The 13218-nt window shown below is 37.8% G+C and overlaps 1 protein-coding gene across 1 annotated transcript; it reads left to right on the plus strand.

Moving 5' to 3' along the window:
* The first annotated feature begins 5532 nt into the window (after positions 1-5532).
* aipl1 (AIP like 1 HSP90 co-chaperone) lies at positions 5533-12538 on the plus strand. The gene is made up of 6 exons (XM_015003598.2): positions 5533-7059; positions 8103-8282; positions 10315-10503; positions 10623-10799; positions 10894-11035; positions 12049-12538. Exons 1-6 carry the CDS (start codon positions 6955-6957, stop codon positions 12246-12248), a joined length of 993 nt encoding a protein of 330 aa, XP_014859084.1. The 5' UTR covers positions 5533-6954; the 3' UTR covers positions 12249-12538.
* Positions 12539-13218: the final 680 nt, after the last annotated feature.

The following is a 13218-nucleotide window of genomic DNA, read 5'->3' on the forward strand; positions in this document are numbered from 1 at the left end:
TCAGAATTACATTTTTTTTTCTTCCGCTGTCCATATTAAGGAGGTTCTTAAGTTACACTTTAAAAAAATGTTCATTTATGTTTGTCTGCTAAAACGGATTCCTCAAACTTTGTGTTTTTGGGAAAGTTCTGAGTCTTAACACAGCTACAGAGTTGGCTATGTCCACTCGTATAAATACCACATCAGCCAGTAAATGTTTGTGTGACTCCCTGTGGGTTCCAACTTCTGAGCTCTGCAAACTGCGTAAAAACAAAGCATCAAAGTTTTGCTGTTATGCATTATTTCAGGAAAAGACATTTTTCAAGAAATGCAAATAATAAAAAAAAAGATAAAGAACAGAAAAGATTTTTGTCAAGCATTGGGTTTAAGTTTTCTTTTGCTTAATTTTTACCTTCTAAGTCAGAAAAGACTTACCGAACCTTTTGGCAACAGTTTAACTCATAACATATTTTCACCATCTTTCCATTTGATTATGAAGGTTCTGACTTGCCTGACTTCAGCCACTGGCTGAGACAGCGTGTTGCTTCCAGAAGGGAAGTGTAGGTGGTCAAACAAATAGTGATTCACTGTGAAATGCCTCATCGTGTCACTTCTTATTGATGAATAGTTTGAGGCATGGCATCGTGGCCTTCGGCTGTAAAAGTGTGTGTCAGCAGAAATGTATTCAGGACAGACGTGGGTTATAATTATCAGAACAACGTAAACTTTTAAATTGGAGAAATGAAAACCCAGCGTACGAGCTTTAATGTGCACAGTCATGCTGACAGCCGGGATTAACAGTGAAACTGCTGCAGGTGATAATATCTTAACCAAACTTCTCTGCCTGATTTCGTCCACGCATCAGAAAAACCATCTGATCCGAGTGTAACTTTCCATGTTGGTCTGAATTGTTGTTTGCTTCACATCAGGTAAGTCATTAACACTTTCTATCCATACTGTGTGGTCGGAGTTTGCTTCCAAGTAAAGGTATCAGCGAACTAACTTGATTGCGTTTTTTTTTTTTAGCTGGGCTGTCAAATTGTCAATCAGCCACAACAAGACCCGGTGTCAGTGGGAGAGCTGCCATTCAAGTATCGGTGAACCCGTGTAAAAATTGCAGCCATGCAGCGTATACACCCAAGAGAGTCAGAGCTGGAAGCCACAAGCACTTTGTTGTGGTTTTGTATCGTTCTCAGAGTTCTATGTGATCCAAAGTCCTTGTACCCCTCGCTGTAAATGTCTATTTTATGTGGATTATTCCCATTGTTTTACCTGCACCTTGTAATTGTTTAGTCTTCGTCAGTGACTATCATATGCAAGTCATGTAGTTTTTATCCCAAAGCAGCCTTTGGAATAGAAATGTTCAGACATCTTTTTTTTTTTTTTTTTCCCAGGCCAAGTCAGGCCTCAAGTTGTTGAGGGGAAGATCAAGTCTTTCACAACAATTCAGAGTAAAGTCTCAAGTTTTTATGACTGAGATAGTAACTCAAATGTCATTGATTTGTTATGATCAAATCAATGACATACTGAACCCCTCTTGTACTGCATAGCGGTAGATAAGGAGTCCAAACCTGTATTTTTATTTTATTTTTTATTTTTTTGCCTTTACGTCTAATACTAAATGAGGTTTTGACAATTTTCTTTCAAACTAATTCATTATGTAAAACATCTGCTAAAGACTGCTCTGTATTGTTCTCAAATTTGATCTTTAGAAGTATGATTTTGTCTTGATACTCTTAGGAAAACAATAAGATATTGTTCCACAGAGATGTTCTGTGAATCAAAAACTTTCTCTTGTCTTTGAACATAGCCTAGGTGGGCCCCATGTGGGGAAAAGAGGGCTGATATATGGGTCCCATATGGGTTTGTCCGCGGGTTCCACGATGGCCCCACATGGGTTTGGCCATGTAGGGCCACAGCCCACAAGGGCGCTACATGGACAAACCCATCTGGGACCCATATGGTCTGCCCTCCTTTTCCCCGCATGGGGCCCACCTAAGCATGCTGGCAGGGAAGGCCGCTTCTCCACTGGCGTGTCTTTAACCGGCTTTGCCAAAGTCCGTCCCTGAAGACCCTTCAGTGGTCGTGCAAGCCATGTACTGCATGCAAGTGATTGACAGCAGACTGGATTCCTTGATTGGCCCGTGATTTATGTCACCCCATGAGCGAAGGCTGAATCTTGCAAACTCCTAATAACAACATTTCGACCGCAGCACCGGACCGGCGGACACGCGGTCTGCTATCAGGAGGCTGCTCAGTGTGGAGCAGCGTAATCATGACTTTAATCTTGAGCAGCACCAGGAACACACGCGTCAACCTTTGGAGCGGAATCACTGTGATTTCGCAGCCCTGCGAGCAGAACGTCTCTGTGAAGAATGGGCGTCCAATGAGGAAACAGTGGAGCTCTGGTCAGCGTTTGAGACGGCCAGTGTGAACCACACGAACTACGTAATATTAAATTGGCTCGACATTTTATTATTTGTTTGGAATTTTATTTTGAATAAGGTTGACGCATGGATAGTGACGTCCATCTTTTGACTGCGTGACCTAAATGACTTTGCATTTTTTGTGTTTTTATGATGTAAAGCACATTGAATGATTCATGAGCCACACAAATACACTTGTTTGCTTGATTCATTGATTAGGTCTAAAAGGTTTCCCATCTAATAAAAATAAAATGACCGAATATATAGATTTGCATGTAGAGCAAACTAATCAGATAATCTGGATTGATGTTAGTATGTGTGGGTCAGCGATTAATTTCTACAAGACAAAATGAAATACCTGAGTTTAATGGAGTCCATCAAAACCACAACCTCGGCATTTTCCATTGCAATTTGTTGCTGCAAGCAGCGTCACACCATTGACCACAGTTCCTGCCCATATTTACACCCACAATACTGAGCAACAGACTGCAGTGGAGACGCTGCGAACTAAACTAGAACCACACCAGAGTGAGACTTCTCAAAGGCAAAGTCAGAAATCCTTATCTTCTGTCTTCATGTCGTTCACTCTTTCTTTATGTTTTGCACTAAATATGGTTTGAATTGTTTTCTTCTCCGCAATCCGAACTGGAGAATTTTTAGTAATATTGGGAAATCTTTCCCTAAATCCACATTAAAATCTTTAAATTTAAACATTAAGATGTTTAAATTTAAGACATCAATTACAAAACAGCGAAGGATTGCGACTACAGTTAGTAATTAAGTGAGTGTTTAACTTCTGAAGGAATGACGCGGGAGGAGCTTTCATTTTAATTATTTAAGTTTACTTGTTTTATTGGAGTTAGTTTTGTCATAAGAGAATGTCAGTAGGAAGCTGCATTTATATATTTTTCTGAAATGTAACAAAATTCAGTACAGGTCCTATTTGGAGAGACAAATGATAATTATTTTGAAGCTAGAGCTAACCTGAACAGATTGCTATGAGTCATTAATAACCCACAATTTACCAACGTCGCTGACCCATAATCAAACACGGCCATCACAGAAAGACATGCACAGCAGCTGCAGCCTTTACTTCACATCCTTTCAGATTTTATCTCAGTGAAATAAAAACTTTTACTTACATTCGAATCCAGACCAAGAGTCCAAGTCAAGTATCAAGTCTTTAGCTATCAATAACCCCTGCACCACCACAGCACACCCTACCTCCTGTAGCTTTGAGTGAATTACTTTTAGAGCCGAAGTTGATGATCCCTCTACTTGTGAGAGAGACTAAGATAACAAAAATCTGAATCGCAGCAAAAGTAATAAGCAAAACATTTTCTGTTCCACATCCTTCACTCTAATAAACACAAACTACTCAGAATGAGAGAGCAGCTAAGATGATGTGCATAGACTTAGTGTTTCACAAAATGTTCTTCCTTTTCCAGGTAAAAAAAAAAAAAAAAAACAACACTAAAGGTTTTTAAGTTAAGATTGTTAGATGCCATGGATTTCAAACCCTTACGTTGGTAATCTAACATCTATAATAAAAAGATCACAAAATTTAATTTAGGTTTTTTTTTTTTTCCAGGGTTTCCTACATCAGTATATAATCTTTATATGATGTCCAAAATCTGCTGTAAATGTCTGCCTTGAATTAAAAAAAATAAATCAAAAGTTCTAAAAAGATTGCATAAGTATTTTTTATATTTTTCCATTCTGATTACTGTTCTATTTTTTTGTGTTTGTTTTTAGAAATTGCTTTACATTTTCATTTACACAATACAAGTTAAAGTGAGAACTCTAACAGTGCTCTGATATTATGAATATACATTTTTTCAGCTCTGTGTGCCGATTCAACAAACTCATCTGCTGTTTATGTTTACATATTTGATCAGCTCTAACTGTCTAAAAGAGAGAAACATTTTCTCTGCCTCTGTGCTTGCTTTGTTCGCTCACAGAAGTAAAAAAACGGATTACACATCTATAAACATTATTCTATGTGCGTATAAACCGTGCGTCATGGAAGAAGTTCTCCGCAGTGTGCTATGTATATGAATGAATTGTTTTGCTTTAACATGGGGACTGGCTCCTCCCCAGGAAACCCATGACTGTGCCTTCCACAAATAGAATATTACTCACTTAAAGTGGAACCAGTACATCAACCATTCTGTTACGAAAAATAAAAGACATGCATATATATATATATATATATATATATTTTTTTTTTTTCTTTTTCTTTTTTTAAGCTGAACCCACTCTCAGAAATTAGTGTGTCTTTTTGTGTGTGAGGATGAGGTGTGGCCAATTGGACCATTTAATTTCCCACGGCACATTGTAAATGCACACAGTAATGAGCTATGCACACACACACACACACGCACACACACACACACACACACACACACACACATGCAAAGCACCTAGACTTGCATAGGCAGTAAAGCAATAAGGAAACATGTAGGCGGTGTGACGCAAGAAATGTGAGTCATTCAGGGACAAACCAGTTACATACATCAGCGTCACAAGTGTGACCTTTCCAACAGGTCGGACAGATTGCCACTCCACTCAGGTATTGGTTGGGGTCACTTAAAACCACCGGTCTCAGGGACAGTCATCATTTTCAAATCTCTCTCTCAGGTTTATAAAGGTAGAGGTCGAGACATGCAGGCTGATAAGCTATTTTTCATTGTTCTTCGGAGATATGATGATGCAAAAAGCTGTAACTATAGCAACTCAAACATGTCATCTGAGAACAGGACCCTGCTGCATGCTGCTGTTGCAATTATTTTTACAGTCTCAACAAGCAAAGATTTAGATGTCAAAATACTCAAAAAGAAAGATCACATGTTTTCAATTATAATGTTACAGATCTCGTTAGGGATTTTTAATGTGACAGGTGAAATGTTCAGCTTTATCAACTCATGTATATTTGAAGAAGAGCCACCGCAACCTCAGACATCCCAAAGGACCATTTGCAAGGGTTTTAAAATCAATACGATTACAAAGGGCCTTTCACATTACCAGTCACGGCCACGAGAGGGTGCTAAATCTGCTTCTGCTATGGAGAGGTTCAAAGAAACGCCTGGCAAACTGTTGTCTGATCCTGTTTATTAGACGAGTGGAATATAGAGGAAGGAAAAACTTTGTTATGTTGTAGCATATTTTAGGGATTAAGAGGTCCTATTTGATAAATTGTAAAACAGCAGGCTCACTTCATAATCCGTGGTGAAATGTTGATTCTTCCATATTCTTGCACAGATGGAACGTACAGTATTGAAAGATACACAATGTGGGGTGCAGATATGGTGCTATTATAGGTTTATCTTTTGGTACAAATAGTAAAGAATAAGTAAGTAACAATGAGTAATTTTTGTTAATAACTCCAAAATAAATAAATAAAAAACTGTTTGCAAATTTGTCAACAAACTCTGCTGAAGCTGTGCAGTACAAGACACACACACACACACACACACACATACATTAACCAGATGGAAGACAGATGTTTGATAGAAAAGGTCACAGAGTCCATGCAGTAATTGTCTCCTCCGCCATCTTTCAGTATTCCCTGCATTGTTATACCACATCCACTTAAATCCAGGAAATTTCCTCTGGAATGGAAACCATGTCCGACTCTCACGGACCTATTTGTCTTGCCCTGCTTTCTCTCTTGAACTCACACACATCCTGCCGTGCTGGTGCACTGGAACAGATTTTAACTCCTAACACACGCAAACACACACGCATGCACGCGCGCACACGTATATATTTAAACATACACGCACATATTTGGAAATATTTCTTTCTTCTTTCTGAATTTGTTGTTTTGCAATGGCGTACTTATTTCTGCTCTCTCTTTTCACTATTCTTTCAAATGTCCAGAATTTGTGAGTTTTGTTTTTTTTTTCATTGTGTGATTACATGGAAATATATGAGTTTAACGGAACCAAATTAACGCAGCAGTTTAATTGAACAGTTATTTTTTCTAGTGTATACTTTTTTACATTTTCTTGAGTCGTTTTTTAGAAATTGTTAGAAAAGTAGCAATACAAACATCTCAGTGTGGTGAGAAGTGGGGCAGACTTTCCTCAGTGTGGTGTCAGAGATGGGCAAATGGCTATGAATAAAACGGCCAAGTGTTGTTGCTTAAAGAGTAAATAAATCATTTGCTTTGTCAGAGATGACATCAAAGGCATTTATATGTCTGTTTAAAGTAAAATAATCCTATTTAGTAGTGGTGTGGGGGGTTTTTTTAGTTCTAACTGTGAAGTGGAAGAAATTAGGACAAACTGTGTCTCAGTGTCGTTTGGCTTTCTGGATTTTTCCTTAACATTCAGAGAAGCTGATCTGAAGCAGTAAGTAAACAGAGGCCTGTTGGAACAATTGATGAGGAGAAGTTTCTAATCCTATTATCTTTGTCTAAACTAATCCATTAGAGGCAATACCTCCAAGACATAGAAGTGCATTTGCAGGTTTTAAATAATACATACAATATATGTGCTCAGTAATTTAACGTGCTTAAATCAGGGAGCTTAAAAAAAAAGAAAACATGTCAGATATGCGAGATACAATGCTGACTGGATCAGAGGGAATTAAGAAGACTATTTTGCACGGAGGAACGGGAGACCTTCCCAGATTTATTACTGGAACGAAGGTAGTGTTTGTCTTGAGAACTTTATTGACACTTTCTGAACAATCTGATGCAACTGTATTGTATTTTGTTGTTTTTTTTGTGATTCAATCTTAATCACAGACAGTGAAAAGATATCATATTGTTACCTCTTTTAAATAATGGCTTGCATCATTTTTTTGGGGGGGGAGGAAAAGACACCACAATTTCTTTTTCACAAAAGATGATTTAGGCAATAAAACAAAGAAAAAGCACTTTTGGCAGAAAATGACTTAGGCCATTAAGTGAAATGTAAAATCACATTTTTGATCTGTTAGGAGGTAGGATAGCAAATTTATCTTCACCTGATAGTAAACATGCTGAAACCAAAGTAAGCTAATTGTAACCTTAAAAATATACTTAGTTAGGGAACCAAATGTAACAAGCTAACTCTAAAATTTTTAGTAAGTTAACATTATCAGGGTGGTAATATCTCAATTTGCTGAGCAGTTTTTAAATGAAATTATATTCAGGGCAATTCAGGACAGAATAACGTTACTAAATCAAAATTAAATCTACTTTTCTGCATTAACAATTGATAAAACAACAGAAAATCTTAAGTTATAGAAATAAACCTGTTTGTTGCACTATTTTTTTACAACAAAAATCTTGTTTTAGACTTCCTAACGTAACACAATTTTCTTTTTTTTTTTCTTCTTCTTTTATGTTACATAAGTGTGTTGTTTTACCTTTTTGTTAATATTTTCTTTTTCTGACTCCTTATGTCTGATGTATATTACATACATATATCCAAGGCTTATAAGGCTGGTGACTGTTGGTGCAGCAGATAAGAAAAAGCAACAAACACGTCAATAAGTTGAGCATAAAAACAGTTTTTGACCTTTTTTTCTTTACTCGGCACCCGAGACGTGTCAGTGACATAATGTCAGGCATTGAGCGGTGACTGCTCATATTTTAAAGCGATCCAGTTTGTTTTTTTTAAGGTTTTTGCATTTTCCTTCGTGATCCCTGCAGGTTTGACTAATGATCATTTCCCCTGAATTTGTCGCTGCTTCCTGTGGTTCTAGGTGACGTTCCACTTCCGCACTCAGCTGTGTGACGATGAGCGCACGGTGTTGGACGACAGCAAGAAGGTGGGAACGCCCATGGAGATAGTGATTGGCAACATGTTTAAGCTCGACATTTGGGAGACCCTGCTGTCTTCCATGAGGATCGGTGAAGTGTCAGAGTTTTGGTGTGACACCATTGTAAGTGAAGAAAAAAGTCAAGTTTTTTTTCTTTTTTTTTTACTTTTGTGCATGTTCTATTTTTTTCAATTTGATGCAATTTTATTTTTAATATCGAAGTTTGACAAGCAGATTCTAAAATGCTTGATGTCATAATTTAGATTTTAAAGTTATATCTACCATTTTCAATTACACGCAAGCAAAAAGATAATAATCAGACGACTATGATATATGTCACTCTTACAACATGAACATAATGTGTCATCTGGAAAACACAAGCAGCGTCTTGAACTGACTATAAATTAGGTCTAACTCTGACGTAAAACTGAACTTTTCTCTCTATGTGACTGTATTTAAATTTTATCTTTTTTTGTTTCTTCCTCATTCAAACTGGATTCAAATTATTCTTGTAATTAATTGGCACAATATAAATAAACTATGCTGAACTGGAACAAGTTATGCTTCAAACTCAAAACATAAAATAGGTATTTAAGTGGGAGGACAAGATTCAGAGAGATTGTCTGTATTTATCGATTAATTTTTTTTTTTTAAATGTATCCCTAAATCATATTTTATTCTTATTAGTGAGCCACTTCTGAATGCTTAAAGTTTATCACAACTTTAAAAATGATCTGAAATTCTGTTTGAAATTTGGGCTTCGGTGAACCACTCCGAAATGATCAGCTCTCTCCCGCCTCCCATGTCTTCTTCTGGTGTGCTTTTTGCATGTGAGCTGCGCTCCATTCGAGACAGATGGGTTCTGGCATCCTGTCATTAATCCACAACGATCTCACTCTCTAATCGGCTCCGACTCCTGCTGAATCGGCACCACTGACCCTCCTTCACTCTGATTAGATTTGAAGGAGCTTAAAGCATCTTTTTAAACTTCAAATAACACGGCTGCTCCATGCGTACTGCTGGATATGCTGTGCGCTGCCACACCCATCTAACCAGGGGCTGTGTTAACGCTGTGAAGAGCAGAAGCAAACTTTAAACGAGATTGGATTTAATCCTTGTTTGATATTATTACACATTATATTATTATTTCTTCTTCCTCTTTAATTCCTTTTTTGGAATGAAATATGACATTGGATTCACAGCCTATCTTTCTGCCTGGGTTCTTATTTACTCTTGGTTTCGTTTCATAAAAAAAATTAAAAAAATATTGTCAAATGAAATAACCACTGCTTGTAGCTTGGTAGTACATGATAGTATTTGTCTAGCATGTCTTGACTGGATTGTTGCCTGTTGCTGGTCCATCTTTTCCTACCACACTTCTTCCTTCCACTACATTTTCCATTCATATGCCTGGGTACAGAACTCTGTGGACATCCACCCTCTTCCGCAATGAGATTTTGTGGCTTACCCTCCTAGTGAAATGTGTTGATGACTGTCTTCTGGACATCTGTCCAGTCAGCAGTCTTCCCCATGATTGTGTAGCCTACTGACCCAGAGTAAGAGACTGTTCAAAGGCTCGGGAAACCTTTGCAGGTGTTTTGATTAAGCGGTTGTGACATCACGAGTTTTTATTAGTGATCTTCTTCACAGTATTCTAATTATCTGAGACACCCGGGGTTTTTATTTTCTGCAAGCCAGGATCGTCAAAATTACAAGAAACATTTACGTTATTATAGATGTGATGATTATACATAATGTAAGGATTTCACTTTCTGAGATGGTTGGCAAGAAATATTGCACTTTTTTAAAATATTCAATTTTTTTTTATTCCCACTTCTTTCACATAACAGTATTGCCCATGTCACCTTCATTTAATCCCTCTGAGTCATATAATATCACTAGGAAATATAGTGAATGTTGTGACCTTTCCCTCGTGAATTTACAAAAGCGTTTTTTTGTTTGTTTTGATCATGATGCATGACCAAAAACATAAGCAAAACTTTAATGCATAAATATTTTTGCCGACATATTTTCAGGAGCAAACTGTTAGCCAGTAAAAAAAAAGAAAGCTATCATACGGTCGATGTTGTTGAGCTAATGCTGAACATCTGGAAACCCTCACAGGGTCCACCTTGTAATCGTCTCTCCTCTTTAGCACACCGGTGTTTACCCACTGGTGTCCAAAAGTATGCGACGCATTGCAGAGGGCAAAGACCCAGTAGAGTGGCAGGTCCACACGTGTGGTATGGCCAACATGTTTGCGTACCACAGCCTGGGCTACGACGACCTGGATGAGCTGATGAAGGAACCAAAGCCACTCTACTTTGTCCTGGAGCTGCTGAGGGTAAGAAAAGAATGATTACTGTGCTGTATCCATTACGTAACAAAATAAAAAAATAAAAAAAGATGCATTTTATTGCATGAAATCAGAAATGAAACTTCCTGTGTGTGCGTGACGGGCAGGTGCAGCAGCCCAGTGAGTACAACAGGGAGTCGTGGGCTCTGAGCGACGAGGAGAGGCTGAAGGCTGTTCCTGTGCTGCACGGCCAAGGAAACAAGCTGTACAAGCAGGGACGTTACCAAGAGGCCACGCAGAAATACAAAGAAGCTATCATCTGCATCAAGAATGTGCAGACCAAGGTAGTACATATCAAGTCTGTTCCGTTACTCTCATAAACCAGAAATGAGTTGTGTTTTTCCCATCTTTCCACTGAGATCACATCTTTCTCTTCAGGAGAAAGCTTGGGATGTTCCGTGGCTGAAGCTTGAGAAGATGGCGAACACTTTAACGCTCAACTACTGCCAGTGTCTGCTGCGCATGGAGGAGTACTACGAGGTCATCGAGCACACCACGGATATCGTCAACCAGCATCCAGGTTCGAAGTGACAAATGTCTCCCATGAAGCAGTGAGAGGTGTAAAGTTTATACAAAATCAAGCCTGTTAGTGAAAGTTTGCTATCACTACTGCATTGTGGGGAAGGTTTGTACATGGACCACAGCTCTATGCAGAAACACATGAACCTCTGTAACATTTTGTCACAGCAGGTTCACAAACTTCAGTGTATTTTGTTGGTATTTTATGTGAAACATTGAAATCAACAGTAAAATTATGTGGTTTAGGGAGAATAATGAATGCTTTTCAAAATATATATTTTTTACAACAACAAAAAATCTTAAAAATATGATCTGCATTTTGTACTTTGTATATTAGTACAAGAAAATAAAATCTAGCTCAACCAGCTTCCTTCATAGAACCACGCCTTAATAAACAGAGTCCACATATGCTTAATGTAATCTCTGTATGAAGCCATTTGTTCTGTGAAATTGAAAGAGAACGTTACTGAACAAACAACATCATTAAAACCAAGAAAGTTGTGGAGGCGTTCAAAACAACTTTAGGTAATAGGCGCCAGACTCCAAAACTGAAACTTAGTGATGGGTTCACAGCTTTGAGGAAACAATAAATACAAAAAACCAGCATTCATTGTTTGTCTAACTTTAGCTTATTAAGAACAAAAAGGGAAAACATGTTTTCCATGGTCACACTTCACTATTCCAAACTTTAAAAAAATTAAAAATGAAAACACAGAGCTTTGTACAATCAACCATCTGAAAAGGTTATGCCACAGCTGGGCATTAATCAGAGAAACATCCAAAAGGGATTGACTCAGAGAGGCCACACTTTCAGATCTTTATTTACAAAAGGTGCTGAAAACACCAAACATCACTTCCACTTCCCAATAATGCGTTACTTGTCCACATCACTGCAACGCCATCACAAAAATCCCCTATGGAATATACTTAACTCAAGAAGTATGAAAACGTTGTGAAAGGAAAAGGTTTAATTCCAGCTTTTTATGTAACAAATGCAACCTGATTGTCCTGCAGGTGTTGCAAAGGCTTTCTACCTGCGAGGAAAAGCCCACAAGGAAGTATGGAACGAGGCAGAGGCTCGGCAGGACTTCAGCAGGGTGCTGGACCTCGACCCTGGCATGAAAAAGGCAGTGAAGAAAGAGCTGGCAGTGCTCAACATGCGCATGGAGGAGAAGAACCAGGAGGACAGGGACAAGTATAGAGGCATGTTTTGACCCAGAGACTAAAAATGTAACTGTTGTCATAAAAAAGTCAAAACTGACCTCAACACCAATGGAGCTCCGTAGGTCTGCAGGTATCAACTATTTAAGAAAAATAAAAGCTGTTTGTAATTTTTAAAATGTTTGTGTCCAGGAAAATTTAAACATATATACCAAATGCTACAGTTAAAATAGCTCAAGCTCTTTATGTAAGACGAGTAACACAATTTGTCTTAGAAAGTGTGTATTTCTCAAATTGTTGTGCAATGCCATAAAAACTCAATAAATTATACCACACTTTGAAATCTGAGATGTTTTATTACTCTACAAGGATGTTTATAAACAAATTCAAATTTAAGAGAAGCATTAAAAAATTTACATATAACAACATGAGGTTTCATAAAAAACATAAAATCCTATGCAAAGCTCAAACTGACCATAAACAAGATCTGGGAATGAACTCATTACCTCTGTGGGTCAGATGTGTTTTAAATGACAACATAGATTATGTCTTAAAACATAGATTTGGATTATTTAGCTTCATCTTTCAACTTAAACTGAGAGCAATATTCTCAATTTAGATTTGAGTACATGTTTTTTTTCACTTAGGATTATGAAAACATAAAAATATCACACTAGCGATATGAGGTAAATTAAATAACCAAATAGATTTATTTTACAAAGACAGTAATCTAACAGCCTCCTGCCTGCAAAACAGACCTATCAACCATGGACAGCGACTTCTACAAGCCATAAACCTACCAGTAAATAAATAAATCTAAACAAATCTTTGTCTTGTAGTTGCACATACGTGGCCTCACCACAGGAGGGCGCTCTGGCTGCAAATAAATCCATGTCCACCTGAACTTTGGACGACAGATCTTCCCGATAGTCAGCAGCTTTTACGTCTTATAAAGGAACGAGCTGTTTGATCCGTCGCTGTCCTCTTTTCATATCTAAATCACAGTTTCTTGAGAGAAACGAT

This window comes from Poecilia mexicana, unplaced genomic scaffold, assembly GCF_051168715.1.
Source record: "Poecilia mexicana isolate PSO_F unplaced genomic scaffold, ASM5116871v1 scaffold_13, whole genome shotgun sequence".
Classification (NCBI taxonomy): domain Eukaryota; kingdom Metazoa; phylum Chordata; class Actinopteri; order Cyprinodontiformes; family Poeciliidae; genus Poecilia; species Poecilia mexicana.